Here is a 24,951-nt window from a genome sequence, read left to right as displayed (position 1 = left end):
AGGGCAGTAAGATAAGTATCTATTACAGAAACTCCCTCTTATCCCCCCCCAACATCCTCGCTTCAAAAATGAAGCACAAAAACACTTGCCTCTGTTCCCCTCTGTGTCGTCTGATATCCAGGACCCAAAAGCAAGTGCTGCCCTTTTCAGCTAATCAGGAATTAAGGTCTAAAGCCGTATGGAGAGTTAGAAGGGCCCATATTTACTCCATCTGTAGCCCGCAAAGTCAGGTAGTTAAAGCGAGATCAAAGGCAGCTTAAAAAACTTGGGGGTTATTGTACTGAATGAATGAAAGAAAGAAAAAAAAAACGCATTATCACAAGTTGTTCTTCTCTGCTTTGTAAGGAGAAACTGTGCATATGAGCGGCGAAGCCACTCAGCGCACACAATGACTTACTACTGTTGTTTTCAAAGCGAACAATGCAGGAGGAAAAAACAAGAGCGCGTGACATTAAACACAAGTACACAGGTTTGATATAAAATACAGATTTAATACCAAAATATCTTCATTATATAAATATTGTGCAAAAGATGTAATGGAGGCAGTTTTTTTTTCTTTTTAAAGCTTAGATTACACAATAACTTGAATTAAACATAACTAGCTTTTTTAAAACGGCCGCAAATTATAAACAAATAGTTACAATGAGCATCGTTCACACGACAAAGCATAAAGAAGCAACACAAAAAGCCCTTTAAACCACAGACACTTCATTCATCATGTAATAGTGCAAGTTTCTTTTGCAAAAGTTAACACTTGGACGCATGAGAGGGCGGACGAGTTAAAGCACAATCAACACTTTGACACAAGAGTTTTTCAAAGGAGGTTAAATGAAGTAACAGAGCTGCAAAGTGGTCGAGTTACCTGCAGCCAACAAGGAACACAGTGATGTAACATTAACATTAACTTCTTTTAACTCGTGTTCCCTTTCAAAAAGCGTCCGTCTTCAGCACAGTTTGAAATGTAACTTGCAGGAAGCTGACTCTTCAACAAACATTTAACATTTCTATTGATTTTCTACTATTTGTTGGATTTATCCCGAAAATCTCTCAAAGATCTTGTCTCATAATAACCTCGTTCCTAGCTGGGGATTGTTGCTGGTGCATTCATGGACAATAAATCGAGTCGATATTCAGCTTTTTGCAATTATCGGTCTGTGATTTTTCTGTCAGATTGACGATAAAATAAACTAATTTAAGAAATGTGCTACTTTGGCTCTGATGCAGCATCCTCTCACACAATGTCCCGCCCACAACACTATCTTGTTTGGTAACATGTCACAGTTTCTAGCCTATAAACACTGAATAACTAGTAACTAAATCAAATAAATGTAGTGGTGAGGAAGTATAAAGTAGCAGAAAATGAAAATACCTGAAAGTAAAGTACCTGAAAACTGTACTTAAGAACAGAACTTTAATGAACTGCAAATAAATATTGGTCCCACGTATCAGTTTTCAGTCTCATTGATTTCTAATAATCGGTATCAGTCGACCCCTAAAGAGGACAACAGCAAGCAGGGCTGCATTCACAAGCTAACCACAAAAAACAACTGCAAACTTGGTTAAAATGGTTTTGTTGCATGAAGAACTTGAGCTGAAGGATCAAGATTTTCATCGGCACTAGGGTCTGTAGGAAAATGATGAGGGAGAGGGTTGTGTATTGTTTTCTTAAAGCTGGAGGGAGGAGAGCAGGGCAGAGTCGTTTCATTGATCCCACCACAGATTTGCAGTAGATTTAATTCAATTTTCCCCTGCAGGAAAAAAAAGGAATCAAATTCAATCGGTATTAATTAAATGTAGAGGTTAGATTTCTTCATTAAAACTGTTATATTATTTATTATTGTTTTTTTTTTACAGGGCTCCAAAGAAAATAGTGGCAACACTGTGGCACATAAGGTTCATTCCCCTCCCGACACAAATCATGTTCATATAGTCTCGTAGCTGAAAGTATAATTACCACCGCCAAGGACGTTATGTTTTGACCCGTGTCCTTTTGTGTGTTTGTTGGTTGGTTTGTCAGCAGGATTACACAAAAAACTACTTAACGGATTCCCACAAAACTTAAATGGAGGATTTGGTCTCGGCTCAGAATAGATGGTAACATTTGGTGCGGATTCAGATAAAGGGACAGATCCAGGTACTTCTTCTCGTTATCTTAACCATTGCAAGACTTTTTCGATAATTTCTCAGGAAACAGTGAATCGATCTTGATGAAATCAGGCGTATTTAGGTGGCTGGTATCTGTGAGTGAGTACAAAGGGGGACTGACTGGGTTACTTATAGGGTCTCTGCATATTGATTACAGTGCCATGCTGTCATGGATCTAAACAGCTTGTGATTTATTCAGCAGAGTGTTGAGTACAAATGATTGTGAATACACAAATCATCTTCGTGTCACCAAATCCCCTAAAAAGCCCAAAATCACCAAACCGAACCAAAGAGCTCCACTGTTTCTTACAACTATTTTAAAACTCATCAATGAGCCGCACTGTTGAACCGGGCGGCTCGATGAACACAGGCATCGTTGATTATTTGCTGCCGAAAAATACAAACTAGAACACCGCATCTATAGCCGAGCGCAGTCCTGAATGAATGCACCATTTAGTCCTGTTTGAGTTACGTTTGCTGGAAACTACAGTGCACGGCTGTTTTAATGAAATATTTGCGACATGTTTTTGAAAGATATATGTCGCTACGAGGAACTAATGAAAGCTGAGAGCCACAGACGGGGGGAAGGACATTCAGAAAGTATTTACAAACACACTGAAACACTGTCGCCTTTGGTGTTTTCATTGGGTTTGTTGACGGTAACAAAAGTCTTAATTATCTCCAGCCTCATGGTGAGTTAATCTTGATCATCTGGACACTTTTACAGTGCAGAGTTGTTCAAAGGCGATGTGGCCTGAGCTCATTTGAAATTGTAAGGCATAAGTAACATTTAGCAACATTCATTAAAGTTTAAAGGCTTCAGGAAATACTCTGTGGTAAGCATGAATATTGACAGCACGCGTAACAACAACACGTCCGTCAGTGTTAAAGCATCGAGCGGTTCAGGTGCATCAACATATGTGATTGTGTCAGTAAGCGTAGGTATTAACAGCACGGGTTTCAATATGTGCAAAATATATACACATGTTAACACTTCCTTTGTATATACATGTACTGTAGGTTAACATTATGTGTGTAAATATATGTGAGTGTAAGGTGGATGTGTGAGTGTAGGAGAGCGGTGTCTGTTTCTCCTCAGCGGGAGAATTTTCTGGGTCTGAACGCAGGAAGGACGAGCTGATGCGACGCCGCCCTCTCCTCCTCTATCGGAGCCAGTTCCTCCGCTGAGCCCCACTTCTTCTTGGACTGAAACAACGACGCCAACTTCCTGTTCCTGTTCCGCTCTCTGGCCTGAGTGACTTGAAAGGCTGGGATGGATCACAAGAAAGAAAAGTTCATTGATGTAGGAAATTCAGGATTCCCACGTCACGATAAACAAAGCTACCTTGGAGGGACTTGTCATTGATTTGATTGATGTTTTCAGTAGCCAGTAGCGCTGAATGTGCGTTATGCCGCCTGCAGTATATTCAATCTGCATCATTAAAAATAATAGTATAGTATATGCGTATATTGATTAAGTGTGAGCAACTCACGCAGCTCGCAGTCCTCCTCCGGACCCTCTGGTTCCTTGATGTTCAGATAATGGAGGGCAAGACGACCGCTGTAGTCCCTCAAGTTTTCTTTGGCCCCTGATAAGAGAAAAATTACATCTGTGAAGACTTGAGACCAGTCATGAGGGGGGCAGTATTTAAGCTTCTTCACTGACACCTAAAGCTTTGAGAAACAAGTCATGATCCAAAGGTAAACAAAACCTCCCACGTTCAGATTGAAACCTGCTGTCACTCTTACACTGATTGACTGCACTGCAAATCCTGTATTTTACATTAAATCAAGGCACCAACAGGTTAAATAAAAGCAGTTTTTACCATATGTTCCTACGAGCAGGTCTAGAATATGCCGATGACCGTGTAACGCAGCGATGTGTAAAGGTGTGTATCCCTGCAGAACAAAAACAAGAGTGAAACAAAAGGAAAACATGCAGGAAGAAAATCCAAAACTTTTATTCTGAAGTTCTGGGTTTTGCTCTCTTTAATGGACACAGTGATGCACCCTCAACACTCGCTCCACTGACACATAAAGCAGTTTAAAACTGACATTTTTTACTTTGTGGCAAAGAGCTGGAAGGGTTTAGTACCTACCCCCTAGAGTTTTCCCAGGCCCGAAGGCAGCCAACGACAACAGCATGAAAAAAACATACAAATTAGCAAAAGGTTATGGAAACACAAGATAATGATAAAAACATAATTGCCTGGTAATTCTCCCAAAATTGCATAGTTCTCAAGTGGTGCATGCTTGCACATAGACGCACTGTTTTGGGAAACAATTAACATGACATGACATGATTTATTAGCTCCTGCAGCCCGACAACACGTGCTGCTGTAATTCATTTGCACAGCTGGATTTTTCATAGAGATCATTTGGGAGCATTACGTCACTGAGGGGCACAGAAGAAGAAACCAGCAGCCATGTTGTTATCCGCTCAAATCAAATAACTCACTGTACGTACCCGTCACTTCTGGATTAAAACCTGGATACTCACATGCTGCAAGGAAGAAGAAAAAGCATTAATACAACAGTGATTGTGCTCGACACAGAAAACTGTACTGAACTGTAGAAATAAAGGGGCACTCCACTGATCCAACACATGAAGTTTAGTTTGCTCATCATGACGAGCACTAAAGTAACCCAGGTGCTGTCATCAGGGTTAGCTTGAGTTAGGATGAGACACCAGATCTTTGAAATTAATTTTTCCTTTTCACAAACTAACATCTGGCTTTTGTCTTCACGAGTAAAGGACACAATTATTATTTAGTATTTAGCGTCAAATGACCTCTGCAGTAGTCACAGGTGTTTACTGGCTCTAGCTTCGATCGGCAGCAATGGAAACATGACGCCCGGGTGGACACGCTAATTTACGCCCTATTCCTGCACGATGCTACGTCACGCATTGAAGTTAGGGAAGTTGTGATATTGTCCTGTTTGTCTCCGTGTAAGCAGCGCTCAAACATCGTCCAGTTGGCGCTGAGTATTGAAGAAAGACTCAAGTAAAAGATATTAAAAAGTAACCACCGTAACATTGTCACTAGCCTCCATGTCAGTACCTATCAGTTCTGAGCATGTGTAACCCTTAGTTATTTTTGTCGGCTTTTTCCAGTTTTTATTGTGACAGGGACAGCTGGAGATTATGACAGGAAAGGGCAAGAGAGAGAAGGGATGACGGCAAAGGGCTGCAGGTTGGAATCCAACCCTGGCAGCTGCTAAAGACTCAGCCTTTTTGTACATTGTGCGTACGCTTTACCAGGTGAGCTAACTTCCATAGCAGCTCCTGTATGTAGCCGATTGTCTTAAAGGAATCAAACAACAGGAACATGCTTTGTTTTCCTGCTTTTTTTCAGAAAGACAGATGAAGGAAATCCTCACTGAGTTACAGAAGCTACTGAAACAAGAGTCTAGCTCAGACATCAGGGCTCTATATGAAAGATGCTGTTGAGTTGCATTATGGGAAATGTAGGATCCAGCATTTTAAGGAAACTTGAGGATATCTTGGCATTTTGCTGCTTGAATTTTGATCATTCCCCTGTCTTGTGTAAATCCCTGTAACTTATTGATGTGCAGTACGAAACAGCTGGAGTGCCCCTTTTGAAACCCCTGTATACAAATGAAAACATCACTCACTGATTTGGTGTTGACGTCAGCACCGGCCTTCACCACCAGAGCGGCCATGTCCTCGCTGCCGTGTTTAGCAGCCCAGTGCAGAGCCGTCTGTGTGCAGCAAGGAAACCGAGAGTTATTCATAACATTCTTGTGGACTATTGTCAGGCGTGATAATTACTGCAGCATCATTACAAGTCGTCTGAGCTGAGCGGGGCGGCCTCTCATTGGCTCTGTGAGAGGGCAGAGAGCCAGCTGCGCACAGAGGGGAGTGGACGGATGGAGGGATTGGTGAGAAGGAGGGATGGAGAGATGGTTTCCTGCCATCTAACAGAGCCTAATTACAAAACAACACAGCACTGTGCCCACAGTTGGGGGGCCCGGCCGCCTGTCACCAGGGGGAAGATTGATGATGTTAGTGTGACCTGCAGAGTGGAGACCCACCCAGACATCAGCGCACTACTGTCAGCACACGTCAAGGAGGAAAACACGGGGCCCCCGCGACACAACTCTCAGAGATACACCCACACATGTCCACATGCAAACCACATCCACCTGTTGGACCAGAGCTGTGATCTCTTACACACTTTAAGCTGCGTAATTACAGGCTATCAACAGGTGAAAGCAGAGTGTAGGTGCAGATGTCGGCTGAGTAAACCACATCCACCTCTTCTTAGTCTGACCCTTAGCACGGTGAATCAAACAGTAACCATTTCAGAATGACCTAATGAAAACCTTATAACCTCAGTTTATGTTGTTTTATGTCTTTTTCTTCTGTTAACTTCAGAAAGACACTCGTCCGTGCCTGATTGGACGAGATGAAAACTGCTTCTTTTTTCTTTTCTTTTTTTTTTAGCTCTAGACAGTTTTATTTAACTTTTATAATAATAAAATTAATTTGTGGGAGTGCATCGGCAGGACAGGAAATTTCTCAAGTCCTGATATGTCCCATCCTCAAATAATGCTCTTAATAAAAATGATGTCTGTCAATGTCTTAAACTCCAGACTTCAGCACTGGGAAACTCAAAACCTAGAAACTTTTTGGGGATATGTGCCAAGTGAGCAATTCTCATTGGACCAAATGAGCGCCATCTTTTGGTCTGGTATCTCGTTCTATAAGGCGTCTGTGATATTACGATTGCATCAGAGTCACAGAGCTGAGCCTACAATAAAAAAAATAATTACCTGTCGATCTTTGAAAGGCCCGGTATCACTCTTCAAACCAGCCGTATGTAAAAATATTATTCTTGCTGCATGAAGCAAAAGATTTCAAACATATTCCCTGAGTCCAAACAAAGCTGTCTTCAAGAAATGACTTACTGTGTGTCCTTTCTGTTTGTTTAGTGTGAACCAAAATATGAACATCTTACTATCAGTTATATTTGTTGATATTGTTGTATTATCATACAAAAAATAGGCTCATATTTTCATTTCCAGATAACTGGCTGAGGAAATAAAGTCGTAACTAGGTTGAAAATGTCTTTTTTTTGTCTTGTGACGGGCAGAATATTTTGTTATATGTTATGAAAGTCTTCAGAACAGCTGTAAGTGTTGTTAAACTACGTCACGGGTCACTAAACAGATGTTCAGCTCTGTCACTTGAATGTGACGATAACACGCGAGAGGCACAGACTGGGTCGAACACGCTGCTTGAACAGGACACAGGTCCTTTTGTGTTTAGAGGCTATGACGCTAATTGTGCTAATCGTAGCACGACGAGCCTGTCCAGCAGCTAGCAGGAGAAAAATGTCTGCTTGTACCCACTGAAGGGACTTTGGGAGCGGTGCGTAGCTACACCTCTCTGTGTCGAGCGTCTGGCAGACAGATTGTGATAGATGCTGTCTGGCTCAAGTCGCTCCGTCTCTTTTGTCCGTCCCCTGTCACATCTGAAGACAGATTGGCCGAAGGGATGTTTGACAGGCGGCTCGGCGGCTCTCCCAGTGGGCACGGGTGATGGACGAGGCCGAACAGGATGCAGCGTCTTCCCTTCCTGCGCCTCTCGTTTCTGTTCCTGCCCACTGGGGTGCCCTCCACCCCCCACACCTGTCCAATCACTCAGGGACGGCTCTGTCGCCGCCACGCGCCCCTCCAGTGAGGGAAGTGGTGGCTAAAGAGGACTCGGATCAACAGGAGGCACAATGGCCAGTGTGCCTGACACTTGATGTGGAGGAAGACAGAGTAGGAGTGATGGGCTAATGATGTACTTACAAACTGTGTGGCAGAGGAAGTCCGTCACAGCAGGAACAGAGGCCCACGTCACGAGCAGAGCAGGGAGAGAAAAAAGAGTCTGATCAGACCTGGTGTTCGTCATCTGTCGTGAGTTATCCGATCACAAGTGGACAGCTCTAAGTCCATCGGTTCACACCTGGGCATCAGAATGTGTCTTCACATGCGCCCACCTGTGATCAGATCTCACTTTGCAAATAAAGACGTACGTCACCGGGACACTCAAAGAAAGAAATATCTTCATGTGTAACATTTGCCGAATTTACAAGGAGGCCCAAATAATTAAGAATTCATCATAGACAGAGTTACACAATGATTATAGTTTCTTCTTACTCAACAACTCACAACATTGTTACATTTTTTCAAGGTAGTCTCGGGACTTTCTCAACAGGCGTCAAAGAAGTTGCCTACATTGGCTAATGTTTACTGTATTGGTAAAAATTTGGCATGTTTACGTTCAATAAAATCTCATCTTCCTGTTATAAATTTAGTGTAAATCAGTTGCAACGGTGCTAAAACATCTGCTAAATGTTGGCAAGTATCGTGCACCTTAGACACAGAAGGATTTTTTAAGTTTCTCCTCACTCAACAACTCTCAAATTTTATAGGCAGTCTGGGAATATTGCAGTTCCTAGTTCAATAATTAGATCAGTTGAAACGGACAGTGTGTTTCAAAACATCTGCTACTGACAGAATTTGTCACTGACAGGGTTTCACAGCCCATAAAAGTTTCTCTCAACTCAACAACTTACAAAGTTGTGAGATGTTATAAGGAAGACTGGGGACTTTTTCCACGGGCAACAAAAGAAGAAAGCTACATTGGTTACCGTTTACTGTGTCATCAAACAGCAGGACTTTAGTCACAGAAGCAGACCGGCTGGTACAGTGATACTGCGACAAACTGACATTTTTTAAAAGGAAGGAAACAACTTAATGTGTTGCATTAAATGCTGAATTTACAAGAAGACATGAATGATTTAGGATTTGCAATTACCATTTCGCAAAGTTACTTTTACATTTATCCTCATGCAACAACACTCAAAATTGCACGATTTGTTAAGGGAGTCTGGGAATATTGCAACAACCAGTTGAATAATTAGACTGTGTTCACAAACATCTACCGCTAACTGCTGCCTGTTGTTGTGGCTTCTACTTCTTGCTTCGCGGAGGATGTCAATTGAGTGGGCGGTCCTTCATTGTGGCTCAGGACACGTCGTGTACATACTGCTAAAACAATGTGGTCACACGAGCCCAGACCACCTCTGAACGTGGTCTGAGTGATCACATCTCAAACGTGTCCTCAATGTGTACTCGGTGCGTCCACACCTGTACTCAGAGCTGTCCACGTGTGATGGATGTCAACACCAGGTCTGAACAGAGCCTTTGTAGTGACTCAGGTGAGATCTGGTTTAAACCTCTGCTTGAAGTGCATATCTTTAAAAAAAAACCACCTGATCCTTACAAACATTTGGTCAGAACAGGAAACACTTAAGTCCTCCCAGGATGAAGAGTAATCCCTTCAGTCCTGCTCAAACATGTGATTTAGAGCCTGGTATTTGATACACTTAACGTAACCTCTGTCGAGCAAAGTCGGGACGTGACGAATGCAGATCAGATATAATAACTCTTTCTTCTAAACACTCGGTTCTCATGAGTCTTGTGACTTTTGTTCTGTATCTCTGTACGTTATCTGTGGAAAGGCATCCATCTCTGCTGAACAGGGAAAGGCTGAGGGGCTAAAGGGAACATCAAAGAGGCCTGAGGGGGACTTAGCACCTTCCCAGGGACACAACCTGCATTGTTCTACAATTAATCCCAGCCTGCTCTATTACTTTCAGATTATCTTTAAGTGGGTGAAGTCTTTGTGGGGCATTAAGACTCTCCTTAATCTCCCCTCCACATCTCCCTACACTTCAATGGCGGCCATGCTATCTTGTCCGGGTGGGGATGGCAGAGGCTTAGGGCGACTCTTAGAAGGTGGTCCGCCGTGGCCACAGGACAGTGTGAGAACTGTGACACAGGGGAGGGACAACAAACATGAGCTCAAATCTCTTAAGCGCACAGGGAGACAAATAAAAGGATTTGGGTTGTCAGGGGGGCACAGGAGCTAAAAAGCTATCTTTCATAATCCTTTTGATAGTGGACCTTTGAAATGCATGATCTGGATGTTTTAACACAGGGTTCACAGAATACTATTAAGGGGAAAATCTCAGCAGAATGAGCTTGTGAAAGTTATACAAGCAGAAGCGCAGGTCTGAGAGTGAGGAGTTTTGTGTCACAGATGAAAGATCAAGAAACGCGGAGCTGAGTTTTGGGTCGGTTTTAATGCAACTTGTCGCTGAACTTCCATTTCAACGGGCTGCAGTAACCTACGTGTTCAGTTATTACACACAAGGTGCTGACAGATGTATGAATGATGAAACTTACCCCCTGAGGAGGACGGTCGTGGTCACAGCCGGGAGCCACGGTGTGTCAAAATGAAAAAAATATTCAAAGTCAGACAAAAATCATGTAATAATAGAGCTCAACGGTGGCGTTCCAGAAGTGAAAGTCCGGATTTTTTCTGAATCGAAGGTGTTGATTATTATCCATAAAGTCGTAACCATCCAAGACAGACTTACAACGAGATTTGAGATTATGAAATGATGGTATATGCTCTTGTAGAAGCCATAAGTCTGTATAATATCAACCTTCTTTTAAGGAAAACATGTTTTATTCGCGGTGTCATGGAGAATTACTGCACTACCCACAATCCTACACTGTAGTAGTGACGTCTCTGGTTGGTGCAGCTCACGGTCACCATGAAAATGTTCACCACACCCACGAAAATGCTACCACGATGGGATCATTAATGTTACGTTTACCACAGAGTGACCATGATTCCCTCTCTGACATGCTGCATTTTTTAGATATGAGGAAAAGTGGCCTAAATAATGAAAATCACAACAACTCGTCTTGTGTTTTTGCTTTTTTTTCCCCCTTTCCAAAGGTTTTTTGCTCTGAATCAAGTGTATTATTTATTCAGAAAATAGGCGATAGTCACCGCTGAGCTCTATAAAAAAAAAAACATCCAACACAAGATTGTGAGTTGATAATAAAAACAGCTACTTCACAACATGCAACATGCTACATACAGTCTGCAAGGTGCCACATCAAATACTCACCGAGGTGAAGTCCTGGTTCGACCCGACGAAAATGACACAAAACACAAAAGTGTATATAAGTGAAACCGTGTATCCAACCACATGAAACAGTTAATTTAGTTCACCTTGTATTTCTGTTACATTAAAGGATAATTCTTTGTTATATCCCCCATTACAAAAAAGTTGAGACGCTGTGTAAAACACAAATAAAAAGGAACGTAGTCATTTGCAAACAAGCTGTGTTCACCGACAACAGTTTAAAGATGCAATGTGTAGAATTCATACACCAAACAAATAGGGGGCAGCGTTTCATAACTGCTAACTGTAGCTGCTGCAGCTACTCATCAATGAAGTTGATATTTTGATGGCTTTGGTTATTAATAATCAGTTTTGATAACTGAAACCACCAAATTGATCAGGGGCGACATCGCTATAACAACAAAGTCCAACGGGGCAAGAAACTGTGGACCCAAACGAACTTAACTTGGAGCTTGAAAGTCCCTTTTGTACGTCCCTATTTGCGTGAAGAAACGGCCATGACATGAAAGAAAAACCTGAAGGCAAACTTGCTTTTCAAGAAGCATAAACAGACTGAATATCATGTTGTTCTTTGTTCGGACTGTGACGTGACGCTAATGTTTGAACTCCAGAGAATCCAGATCAAATGGAGACTGAAAAAACTCCAGACCCGCCTCCCTTCCTCTCGTTCATTCACTCTCAGTCGCACCCTGTCTGTGTCTATCTTGCTCTTTTTTAAGTAGTCAACAATATCGCTGTTTTTAATGTCAGTAAACAACAGGAGGTACAAAATACTTTCTTATTTTGTGAATAAAGCTGTAAACAAGCTGTTAACCAATCAGCAGTGTCCTGTCCTGCAAACTCCACACAAAAGTTCCTGAACCTTGGAAAGTACCAAACCCTGGAGTAGGGACTTTTTGAGGCGCTTGAAGCTACAGTAGGAATTTAGTAAATTTAGTCTGTGTTTCCTCCAGTCGAAATGCAGTTGCTCAAAGGCTTCTTTGTTCCTTCGCCCTGCGGTAAAAATGCTTTTTATCAATTTGTGTTTAAAATTTTTTATAAAAATAAATGTTTTATTGATATAATTTGTCTCCTGTTTGAAAGAGACACAACTCAATACTTTATCACAACTAAACAGTTTAAAGTTTAAGACATAATATCACTCATTGTCTCCTTACAATACGAGACGACGAGCTAATCAGGCTGCTGAGAATTAGCCTCACGACGACTTTGGCTGATTCTGTCTGTCACCTCGCAGGTCAGCAGTCGCTCAATAATCTCCATGTTTACAAAAGACACCGGACTCATTCTTGATGATAATTTCACTGCTAACATGCACAATGAAAGATCCGATTAGGTCGCCTATTGGACCCAAATCCATTCAGCTCGCATTCTAGCTTGACCTTGTGTCCTGGACTAAAGCAGCTACAGCACATCATGTAAACACATTCGTAGATTAGATGATGTAGTTACATGAATGATACTCTGCTCTTGTTCTACCGCTCCCTTCTACCTTCATCTCACATGCTCTGCAGAGAGACAGAGACACAGCTCCTCTTCCCATCATGATTCATCAGCTTTTTACCCCTCCCTTCTCTTCCTGCTGTCAAACAGAGCAAGCTCCACTCTGTTCATTTCTTTTTCCTTGATCCCTCCCCTCCAGATCTACAGTTTGAAGATGGACATGCTGTTTGGATCAGAGCTTAAACTGGTTTCAGTTGTACGAAAGTGAAACTCGGATAGTAGCTGCAGTCGACGGTCGTTGACAGTCGTAGAGGCGAGATGGCGCAGAAAGGAGTTCAGCTGGACCGGGAGACTATTTCTTGTTCGATCTGTCTGGATATACTGAAGGATCCGGTGACTATTCCCTGTGGACACAGCTACTGCATGAACTGTATTAATACCCACTGGGATAAAGAGGATGAGAAGAAAATCTACAGCTGCCCTCAGTGTAGGCAGACCTACATGCCGAGACCTATCCTGATGAAAAACACCATGTTAGCAGTTTTGGTGGAGGAGCTGAAGAAGACTGGACTTCAAGCTGCTCCTGCTGATCACTGCTATGCTGGACCTGAAGATGTAGCCTGTGATTTCTGCACTGGGAGAAAACTGAAAGCACTGAAGTCCTGTGTGCAATGTCTGGTCTCTTACTGTGAGAAACACCTCCAGCCTCATTATGATGCAGCATCGTTATCCAAACATAAGCTGGTGGAACCGTCCCAACACCTCCAGGAGAACATCTGCCCTCATCATGAGGAGGTGATGAAGATGTTCTGCCGTACTGATCAGCAGTGTATCTGCTATATTTGCCCCCTGGATGAACATGAAGGCCACGACACGGTGTCAGCTGCAGCAGAAAGGACCGAGAGGCAGAGAGAGCTCGAGGGGAGTCGACGAGACATCCAGCAGAGAATCCAGGACAGAGAGGAAGATGTGAAGGTGCTTCAACAGGAGCTGGAGGCCATCAATCGCTCTGCTGATAAAACAGTGGAGGACAGTGAGAAGATCTTCACCGAGCTGATCCGTCTCATGGAGAAAAGACGCTCTGATGTGAAGCAGCAGGTGAGATCGCAGCAGAAAACTGAAGTGAGTCGAGTCAAAGAGCTTCAGGAGAAGCTGAAGCAGGAGATGGCTGAACTGAAGAGCAAAGACGCAGAGCTGGAGCAGCTGTCGCACACAGAGGATCACAACCAGTTTCTACACAACTACCCCTCGCTGTCAGCACTCAGTGAATCTGCAGACTCATTCAGCTTCAATGACCGTCCTCTGCGGTACTTTGAGGATGTGACAGCGGCTGTGACGGAGGTCAGAGATAAACTACAGGACGTTCTGAGAGAGACATGGACAAACATCTCACTGGCAGTGACTGAAGTGGATGTTTTACTGCCACAACCGGAGCCCGAGACCAGAGCTGAATTCTTAAAATACTGGCGTGAACTTACACTGGATCCAAACACAGCAAGCACATATCTGTTGTTATCGGAGGAGAACAGAAAAGCAACAACAATGGAAGAAGAGCAGTCCTATTCTAGTCACCCAGACAGATTCACTCTACAATGTCAGGTCCTGAGTAGAGAGAGTCTGACAGGACGCTGTTACTGGGAGGTGAAGTGGCGAGGAAAAGTCGATATCGCGGTCGCATACAAGAATATCAGCCGAGCAGGGAGGAGGTTTCAATGTAAATTTGGTCACAACGATAAATCCTGGGCGTTAAGATGTTCCAATACCTGGTATGTCTTTTGGCACGACTACGTCAACACTTCTGTCTCAGGTCTTTGGTCCTCCACAGTGGGAGTGTATCTGGATCACAGGGCAGGTATTCTGTCCTTCTACAGCGTCCGTGAAACCATGACCCTCCTCCACAGAGTCCAGACCACATTCACTCAGCCTCTCTATGCTGGTTTTTATCCTCTGAACACAGACGACACTGCTGAGTTCTGTAAGCGGGAATAAACGGAAGTCGTTTAAAGGGACGTGTTCGGCCATGGAGGCTGTCACTGATCATTATTATGTGCCTGGAGTCAAACGTAAACTTCTCTGCGCTCTGCATCTGCGTCGAGTATTTGTATTTATGCATGTGTGTGGTGGTGTTTCTCTTCCAGTGCACGGGTCCAATCTGGTACTATAATCTAGATATTATAAACTGTAACAGTCACGATCGTAATCAATAAGGAGATCATTAATTCTTTTCTTTAACAGCTGAAATTCTGCTCAAACTAACTGATTGTGTGGATGACGTGAATCTGTTCATGAAATCTCTGAAAAAGAGGCGTTTAACAGACTTCACTCACGGTTTGTGTAAATAAACTGAAGGTTTGCATTATTAATAAAGCATTTAATTACTAAGTGTTTTCTTCTTGTCTTCATTTCAGGGTGTTATTGGAGAAAATGTCTCTGTGATGTCGCACTAACAACGACAGTCCGCTCTGGATAGACAGCTGGCCGTTGGTTTGCTTTACGGAGATATTGCGACTTGTTTATTTCTGTTTTTCACATTTTCAGCTGTAACTGTGATGTTTTAAAAATATTAAGCTCAACACCGGGGGTGCAACCACTCTGATGTTTCTGCTGAGCTTTTTCTATATACTGTGGTGCTTTGCTAGCATTTTTAAAAAACAGTAACATCTGTGATTAACTGCTACTTCCGGATAAACTCAAGCTGTCGTTTTACTTTAGTCTGTGGCTCTACAGGTAAACTGGGCCTCGGACCTAACATGAAAACGTTATTAATGATAATTCAAAGTATCAAATATGCACGAGATGCATAGGTTTTCTACCCTGATGTTACCGTAAACAAACATTATGACTGGTTCTGTAACTGAGGCAGTTTTCCACCTGAAGCACCACAATGTTCAGTGTTTATGTTTAGAGCAGACGGACGTTTGTCAGTCAGACTGTGTCCTTTCAACTTTCCTCACTAAAACAGCTTCTTTTCTTTAAACTGTTGCTTTCTACAGCCAACATTTTGTTTGTTCATTTAGTCAATAAAGAGGATTTATTACACAAACTTGAAAAAGTGGGGGAAAAGTCAGAAATAATTCGGTCAAGTTGTGGTGTGACGGACGTTAGTTGAGTCCTGACACACATTAGTCAACAGATAACTGTGTATTTGTGGACTTGAGGTGATTTAATTTATTGTTATGTTGATTTTTAATGAAGATTAACTTTAGCGTGAGGCTGCTACCAGCGCCGACAGTAATGTTTTCACCTTGAGAGTCTGTGTGTTTGTGTGTGTGTGTCATCATGTTAAACTGTGGTCCTGGATCAGTGCTGTCACGGTACTGGAATGTCTAACTTCGATACAAAACTGTCCCGGCGTTGGCCTTGGTTTGATCGTTTGGCTGCTCGTGTTTCTTGCCCCCATCAGACTTTGCGGTAGCAATATCTCTACAAATTCCTCGACTCCTGACGACAGATGTCCCAAGACAATAACATAAAAAGAAAACATTTGAATTAATACAGAATCATCCTTTAGGAGGAGGAGCAGAGGGGCGGCGCTACCTTCTTGTTTGCCAGCGTGGGGTCCTGTCTGAGCAGCTGAGAGAGGTCAGGCACTCGAGCACCGGCAGCAGAGTAGATCCATTCCTTCTCTATTGGATCCAGCTATTACAGAAAGGGGGGGAGGTAGAGCTCAGATGTGGACACACACACACACACACACACACACACACCCTACTGTCCACATCCTGTTGAGGGCTCCTTTGATAATGCTGATGCTACAAAACCACTAATCCATTTCCTACAAACGACTGAGTCACTGCCAACTGACACGTTGTGAGAGACGCCCACGATCGCACTGCACACAGTTCACACTTTTACTTCTGTTAATGGTTTAAGGGAACAGGGACTGACACCAGAGTGGGTGTGTATTTCTGAATATCTACTGTTAATGATCATCTATCATTGAGACAATCTCTGGAGACTTAAAGCCTCTAAGCGTTCGTTAATCAATGAGAAAACAATAACAAAAGGACTTACAGCGACAGCAGCAGAGCCCATGCTGCCCGTACCCTCCTCGTCTTGCTCTGGCTCGGACTGAAAGACAGAAAAAACAGGTGACTATTACTCAGCGGTGACAAAAAGGCTGCGACACAAGTTAACTGTAGCCATAACAGCATGATGCAGCATCACAGGGTACACACAGACACACACACACACACGCTCATACATCCAGTTTCACACACACACCCGGTCACACTGCTGTGATGTTTTCCAGCTGACCAAAAGGGTGTCAGACAGATAGAGGGGTAATGAGACAGCGCGACAGAGGTGGCGTTTTCACACTTCAGGGGTAATGAATAACAATCCAATTAACAATTAGCCAAAAAACAACACGCCTACAGTCGGGGCGTGTGTGTGTTTTTGTCACCGTTTGAGAGAAAAACTCCTCTGGCAGTGCGTAAAAGTGTCACTCTGGCTGATTTATGTGAGAGGGGAGAGGTTTTTTTTCTTGCCTCTTTTGAGGAGTAGCTGACTGCAAATTGTCCTCAGATTATACGGAGACATGATGTTAAAACATTCGGTCCTTTCATGCCTCTTGCACAGACTGTCACCCGTCAGCCTGCCGAACATGAAAAGTGGAGGGACTGTATTTATCCAGCCTTTTCCACTCCAGCACTTTTTTGGTGGAGAGCAGTAATAACACGCAGAGGAAAACATTGTTGAGATGAGAGTGAGACGTGACTACAACTCAAACCCTCTCCCAGCACTTTATTTTAGTAGCGTTTGGGCCGCAGATATTATTTTTCACCATCGATTCATCTGAAGTTATTCGTCTGGTCTGGAATCATCGCATGATTTTCCACAGCTCAAGGTTTTATCTGCGCAGCAATGATACGAAACAATGGTTTGCAACAGTTTACCATTATATCAATTAACAAAATGACTGGCGATTAATCGATACAGTCCGGATGTTTTGTCTCGTGTTAGACACGGCGGAGTAAAAGCCGAGTGAAGACAAACTGTACGTAAAAACAACTAATCTGACGAGAGTTTTCAAAGTGAGCTGACCGCTGGTAGAAAAAGGGACACTAATGATATTTAATTTGGGGGTTTCTCCTCTTGTTCATTACACAATAAGGTCGAGTGAGCTGATGATGTTGGATAATTAAACAAGAATCTACAGCGCGCTCTGTCAAACTGTTCGGCCATCTTAAACTTTTTCCTTCATCCCATTTAAATGATGGAGGAAGCGCCTCATAAAAAAGATCCAAGATGACTTTTAGTGAAATAAAATTCAGCATGTTAGCAACAAAAACATGAAAATGGGAGGCTGTGGCTCAGGGGTAGAGCCAGCGTCTTGTTATACTGATACTGAACCCCAAAAACACTGCTCCTGACGTGCCAGTCGGCACCTTGCATGGCAGCCACCGCCATCAGTGTATGAGTGTATGAATTACTGTAAGTCGCTTTGGACGAAAGCATCTGCTAAATGTAAAATGTATTAATTAATTATGTTCAAATTCCCTCAAGTTCCCTCAAATTATCTTTGGAAATGATGTACTGCACTTTATTGTGCTAACATATATTAGCAGTACAGGTGGGGCTCTAATTGTAAACTGGATATTTGAGCTGATCACAGATATTCTTGTCTGTGAAGGACAAAACTACAAACTAAGACCCAACGTAAGGACGACGCTCTCCAGCTGACTCAACTTTAATATTTCCTATCAAGTCATGGGAGAATAACGGCAAAGCTTCCAGCCTCAGGTGTTGTGAAGCAGCCAGGTGACTCATATATGACTCGCACTTCAAGCAAACACACTTAATCTGATTGTTTCATTAACACACTCCAACATGTTTCATCTGTCTGTCGTGCAGGTCATCAAGCACGACTGGGATGAATCTCAATCTCTTTAATGGGCACGAATGATTATTATCTTTCTAATGAGTTCCAACATGTTGCTGCTTAACATGATAACACAGGGCGTCATTTAAATGCAGATTCTCGCCCCTGCTCCCCCCGACTGGTTCTCCTCCCACTCATATTCAACATACTGGAGGTTAACAAATCCAGGTAATTTACTCAGCACCACCTGGTGGGTGAAGAAGGAACAACGTGTGAGCAAGTGACCGGCAAGACAGTGGTGGGTATCCCTTTAGAGACACTGTGAGAGAGTATCAGGGCTGCGATTAACAGTTTATCTGCCTGTTGTTTTCACGATTAATCGATGATGTCTTTAAATCGCTTCTTTTGTCCAACCAACAGCCCAAAACCCAACAACTCGTCATTTACTAACGTAAAGCAACAAATCCTTGAATTTAAAAAAACTGGATCCCGCAAACGTTTGACATTTTTCCTTTGATCGACCGACTGATTAATCTTTGTGTGTGTCCTTCCTCTGAGCACGTTTAGGGAAACGCAATTAAAAATGGAAATTCACCCGAATGCATGAAGAAATTACCCGTCGGCGACTCAAGATCTTGCTACTGCTACTTGCTCGCTGTCATCCTTCTTTTTCTCCCTTGTTTATTTGCTGCAAGTCAGCGCACAAACAACCTGGACTGTTTGGACCGCGTCATTCCTGTGTCACGTCTCAAGTGTGTGTGATCTTGTAATGTGTCACCAGACAGTCATGTGGAGCACAAACCAGAACGACTTCCAAGACTCCAGATTAGGAGACAGAAAGGTGTGAAGTGTGAACAGGACGGCGACCTGACGACCTCGTAGGTCACGTGCTGTAGCCGAGGCGTGAGAAAACTGACAACAGCTAATTGTTTCAGGCTTGATTGGCCAGAAACGGAGTGATTGAGCTGTAGACGTGTTATCAATTAATTATTAATTAACAGTGTGCAGGAGGGCAAAAAAACATCACTGCTGTTACTTTGTTCAGTGTCGGGCTGCAGCGGTATTCAGATTCTACCTTGACAGCATTTTAAAAAATAGTTTATATCAAGTTTCATGTCAGGAAATCATATTTTGTGCAGTTATTGTAAAGTGTGGATGTTGCTGCGCGAGGGCTATTCCTGTCTGCAGGTCCGACAGGAGTGCAGACATCATGTGCTGTAAACTCAAACTGCCCGCTCGCTAACAGGCCCAACACTCAGCTGCGTCGAGTGGCGGCTGAGGTTAACAGACGAGCATTAGCGCTTTGCTTGCACTTAACTTCACCATCTGGGTGCAGACGAACAACTGTTTGCTTTAGTGCCTGTTTGAAGTCGTGTGCGGCACAAAATGCATTAATCTTTCAAAATCTATGATTAAATGCTTCAGTTTACTGCTGGAACAATATGCAAATGTACTTCCAGAGGATTAATGTGCATTAAACCAGCACAGAGTGTTTATTTTCACAACAGTAAAGTGCTTCTATGCATTAGTTTGTAAACAGCTCTGCCCTTTATGTAAAGACATAAAGACCCTCTGACCTTCCCTTTCTTCTCAGAGCTGCTAACTTAGCTTAGCCCCAGGAGAAAGAGCGTTTTATCTGCTGCACAGTGTCCCTCTGTGTGAACGTAACAGCCACACGACCGTCATCGAACGCTGACACACGGTCGTAGAGAAAAGGCAGAGCGCGCTAACAAAGACGGCCTTGTTTAGAAAATAAATGCGTCATTCACACGAGGAGTAAACGCGGTGTGTCGGGTGAAACCGGAGTCAGCGAGATGCATTTTTAGCAGTGCTGATGCTGAGTCACCTCTGCAGCGCTGTCTGGCTCTCCACATGACATCGGCTCATCCTGCTGTTCCTTCTGTCGAGGAGGCGACGTCGAGGCGTCCGGCGCGTCCCACTGCGCCGTGGCCGGAGCTCTGGCCGGGCTCGAACGTCTCTGTCCGTCCACGTCTGCCGCCGCCGGATGTTTGGCGTCTCGCTCGTGCAGCATTTGCCTGTATTTCTTCTTCAGGACGAGATACTTCTCACCCTGTGACAAACAGTTGAAAGCACAATACACCGATGAGAAGAAGAAAAAACACACAGTGCGATGAGTTGTGTACTTTTATTTGTGTTTCCATCCATTGATGGTTACTGTGTTTATCTGTGAGGCTTTATTCTGCAGTCAAAAATGTGTTTTTGTCTGATTTTGTGACATTACAACTGTTTAAGAAGTCGGTGAGGGTCAAATATGCAACTGAGGAGGAGACTTGAAGCCCCCCGAGCACAAACACTCGACTTTTCAGTGAAGCAGGAGACGTCTCGTGTCCAGAAGTTAAACAATCTTTACATATACACAGACCTTAAAGTATGTTTAAGCCTCTGAGCTTTTTCCACAAAAGGTAAAAACATTTTAACGGTTCACTTACATTCTCTGACTTCACCACGGCGATTCGGTCGATGATGAGCTTGAATTCCTCTCTGTATTTAGCTGCAGAGAAGAGAAAAAACATCTGAAAACTAAATATAGCTTCAAATACTTCACATTCAGTTCCAACAACAAAAATGTCTAAGATCAAAAATAAGTGGCATTCACTCTGATGAGCTGATATTTTATGAGGGCGACAGAAATAGAAAGGAACCAAGACGAGCTCGAGCGTCGTTGTTTATGTTTCTAATAGATGTGTGGAAACTGCAAACAACTGAGGAAAACCAGTTCCCCTCCAGCCAACGCACAAACACATCCCCCCCACAGGCAGAAACCCGAGTCATTTAAGACCTCGGGTAAATGTTTCCTGTGGGAACCAAACAAACTCCAGCTGACGAGCACATCAGATAACGCCGATCGGCCTTTTGTTTACGCCGGCGAGCAGAGATATGCAGACGTGTGCAGACGGTGTGATTAAGATTTGCCCCTGTTGATTATCAGGGACACGAGAAAACACACATTTTCCAGGCGAAGGTATTTCATTCATGCTGCTAGGTGTGTGTGTGTGTCTGTGTGGGGACACAATCGAAGTGCTTCCTTTTCCTGACGTTGAGATGGTTGCACAGCTCGCAAACAACAGGAAATCCAAAGGGAAGCTGCCACTTACATCTGTCTCAACAAAAGCATTCCTCGCTCACACCAGCGACTGACACGGTGTGCGTGCTCAGTTATTTATTAGCCAAAGGTCTGCACAAACAAGCAACACACACATGTGCACCCAAGCCTCCCCCCTCCCCTCCCCTCCCCTCCACAACGCCGCCTCCACTTCCCACCATGCCCCAGTTTTTTTTCCCGATCTGATGAAAAACCCCCATTAGAGGTCCACATCCAGTCGTGCATGTGGACTTAATTATGATTAAAACACTATCATCGCAATTACGACATGACAATCTGCAACCACATGCCACGACAGACCTTTAAATGTGTGTGGGAAGCACTTTTTCTAATTGGACGGCCTCGTCAGATGGCAGAGTATCAGAGGCGGCTCTCTAAAAACCTCTGTCAACAACTGCACCGCTGACATCTGGACAGAACCTGCTGGCAGCGGCGACACAAGGTCACTTTGGATAATCATTCAGGGAGGTTACAATATGTTTGTGTTTCAGGCAGTGCCAAAGGTAAAGACACGGTTCAGTGGACAGACGATGAATCATTAGACGCTCATATTTGTCTTCTGGGCCAAAATTATTGCAACATCAAACTGTAGATATCTTTGAGAGACGTCAGTAAGACATGTCTATTCTAGGGAGAGCTAGCTAACACTAATGCGGGCTACAACAACAGTGATGCAATAAATCCTGTCAGTCCAGCTCTTTTCACAGGAATACATTGTGCAATGTTCCTGTTAGGACTTTTTTTCCCTTTTTTTTATGTAAAAATATGCTATATTGCTCAGCTAATACACTCAACCACAGTCTTTTCCTGGTGTGACCACAGCTTCCGGTGGCTAACGTTAGTTAATGTTAGCAAACTTGAGATAGATATTCCTGTGTAACTAAGAAGAAAACAGATTTTGAATTAGTTATCTGTGACATGCTAAACTGTGGTGGGAGAGTAATACAAGCGTCAGCAAAGTGGCTCAGTAATGACACAGAAATATCAAAAGTTTGCTAACATTAGCGCTGCAAATAGCAGTTTTTGTTATTGTTGATTCGTCTGCTGAATTTCTCTCAATTAACTGATTAATGGAAAAAACATTTTTAAAAAAAAGATACCCAAAGATATTCATGTTATGTAGGATCAATAAAACTGGCAACCATCAAGATGTTACGTTATATTCTTCTTTTAAAAGTGACATAGTCGAGTCGGTGGAAAGGATTAGTAGCCTACAGGGCCGTTAGTTTGCTAGGTGTAGCTAGCAAAAGAGCAAATCATGCTAACACCCCAAAATAACAAAAAACGACTGAAACTATTACTGTTATCAAAATCTATAAATTCAGTTTCTGTTTATTAACTAATTGATTCACCGACTAGTTGCAGCTCTGGCTAACTTTAGCTAACATTAGCCACCAGAAGCGATTAGTTAATACCAGACTAAAACCAGCAAAATTCCTTTGTGTATTAGCTGAGCGATATCGTGTTATATTGCTTTTGAATTTAACTTTTCCTTTTGTAACTGACGAGTCAGTGGAGGGATTTATTAGCCTATGTTAGCTAGGTGTAGCTAGCAAAAGAGCTCACAAGGCTAACACCCAAAAACAACAAAAAATGACTAATGACAATTACTCTGTATTTAAAATCTGTCAAGTGAGTTTCTGTTCATTAACTAACTGATTAACCGACTAGTTGCCGCTCTAGCTAACTTTAGCTAACATTAGCCACCAGAAGCAATTTGTCATACAAAACTCCTTGGTGTATTAGCTGAGCAATATTGTGTTTTATTGCTTTTGAATATATCTTTTGCTTTTGTAACAGAGACTTGGGAAATGTCTTCTTTTAAAAGTGACGAGGCAGTGGAGGGATTTATTAGCCTACAGCGCTGTTAGTCTACGTTAGCTAGGTGTAGCTAGCAAAAGAGCACACAACGCTAACACCCAAAAACAACAACAAAAAAAATGACTGAAACAATCTGTATTTAAAATCTGTCAGCTGAGTTTCTGTCCATTAACTAACTGATTAACCAACATTAATTGACACAGTTGAGTTTTAAAAGCGCGATGGACAGGATTTATGCTGCGTTACCCAGGTAAGCTAGCTAGGTACACCAAAAAAACAGTCATCTCAGAGGCCAAATATGAGAGGAATCTGGGTGTTGTGATTCAGAAGAGGGTTACATAAGCATCCTGTACAGTAGGTGGGTGGAGAGGAAGCAGCAGAGAGCCTCATGGTGAAAAGCAAACACTGAGTGACTGTGTAACATGGTGTCCAGTCAGTCAGTCAGTCAGTCAGTCAGGGTCTCAACATGAGACTCAGCATGGTGACATATTGTGTTGCGTTCAGGTCCCTCTCATCTACGGTCACCACCAGGCAGCTTCAACTGGCCTGAGGGGAGGAAATGACACAATCCCTGCCGGAGCTGCAGCTCTTTGGAGGGAGCTTTTAATGCGAACCAGATGTCTGCTTTCACCGGAGAACAATAAGAGGACAGCAAAAAGAAAAAAAACACCGTTTTGTTGAAGCAGACTGGAGGAAAAAACACATCACATTAATCCAAATATGAACCACGCGGTCATTTTTTTATATGAATGTCGAGCAGTTTACTGACACAAGCACAACACGTTTCCCCTCGTTTTCTGTCGGATGTGTTCAATAAGCGGCTACTTACCGCGCAGCTGCATGTCACTGTGGCCAATAAAGGGCTTAAATGTCTTCAGTATGTCTGCATTTCTGACCCTGCCTGAGCCGCCTGCTCCTCCGCTGGAGTGGAAATAATCCAGCAGCGACTCTTCACTCACATCACTCATCTCAGCTCAGCTCAGCTCAGCGTCTCTGTCTAATCTGTGTCTCTGTGAAAAGAAAAGTGTGTTTTTTATATATATCTATATATATATAATCCCTTTGAGACTTTCACTCAGACATAATGCAGCAGCACTCGGTCCTCTGGGCTAATTTGTTGTATAGTACATGTCTGAACTTCACTCCACCCAGACGAGCTGACCGCTGCTGCGCCTCCTCCTGTTAACCCTTTGAACGCACCATCTTATTCACACACTGCATCGTGTGTTTACATTTATTTATTTATTTATTTATTTATTTATTGCTTATTACCATAGTTCATAGCCTATGTAATATGGCTGTGCTAAACTTGGCTAAATATATAGTTTTATATTGTTTTATTACATTATGTGCTATATTATAATTACATTATATTTCTATATTATACAGACAAACTTTTTTTTTCTGCTGAAATTTATTTTTCACTTCAAGACATTTTTAAAAAAAAACAAAGACAAACACTTAAATTAGCCATACAAAAAAAAGTCTGTCCTGAAAAAACTTTTTTTTTTCACTGTTTCAATTTTTACTTTATTTATTTATTTATTTTTTTTTTTTTTGGTTTTCATGTTTTA

General features: G+C 42.8%; 2 protein-coding genes across 2 annotated transcripts; one reads left to right on the top strand and one right to left on the bottom strand.

Moving 5' to 3' along the window:
• Positions 1–470: 470 nt before the first annotated feature.
• On the bottom strand, positions 471–24,452 carry LOC140999274 (uncharacterized). Its single transcript, XM_073469598.1, has 11 exons — positions 24,207–24,452; positions 20,883–20,944; positions 20,279–20,503; positions 16,623–16,679; positions 16,146–16,247; positions 11,148–11,159; positions 8,882–8,884; positions 5,782–5,868; positions 3,972–4,044; positions 3,639–3,734; positions 471–3,413 (listed from the first exon to the last, which is right to left on the bottom strand). The coding sequence occupies exons 1-11, from the start codon at positions 24,343–24,345 to the stop codon at positions 3,241–3,243; spliced, it is 1,029 nt and encodes a 342-aa protein (XP_073325699.1). The 5' UTR covers positions 24,346–24,452; the 3' UTR covers positions 471–3,240.
• LOC141000262 (tripartite motif-containing protein 16-like) lies at positions 12,888–14,665 on the top strand. Its single transcript, XM_073470943.1, has one exon. It carries the CDS (start codon positions 12,927–12,929, stop codon positions 14,595–14,597), a length of 1,671 nt encoding a protein of 556 aa, XP_073327044.1. The 5' UTR covers positions 12,888–12,926; the 3' UTR covers positions 14,598–14,665.
• Positions 24,453–24,951: the final 499 nt, after the last annotated feature.

The sequence above is a fragment of the Pagrus major genome, chromosome 7 (assembly GCF_040436345.1).
Source record: "Pagrus major chromosome 7, Pma_NU_1.0".
In the NCBI taxonomy this organism is placed as follows: domain Eukaryota; kingdom Metazoa; phylum Chordata; class Actinopteri; order Spariformes; family Sparidae; genus Pagrus; species Pagrus major.
Note: the sequence above shows the minus strand (reverse complement) of the source record. Positions and strands in the feature narration are given on the sequence as shown.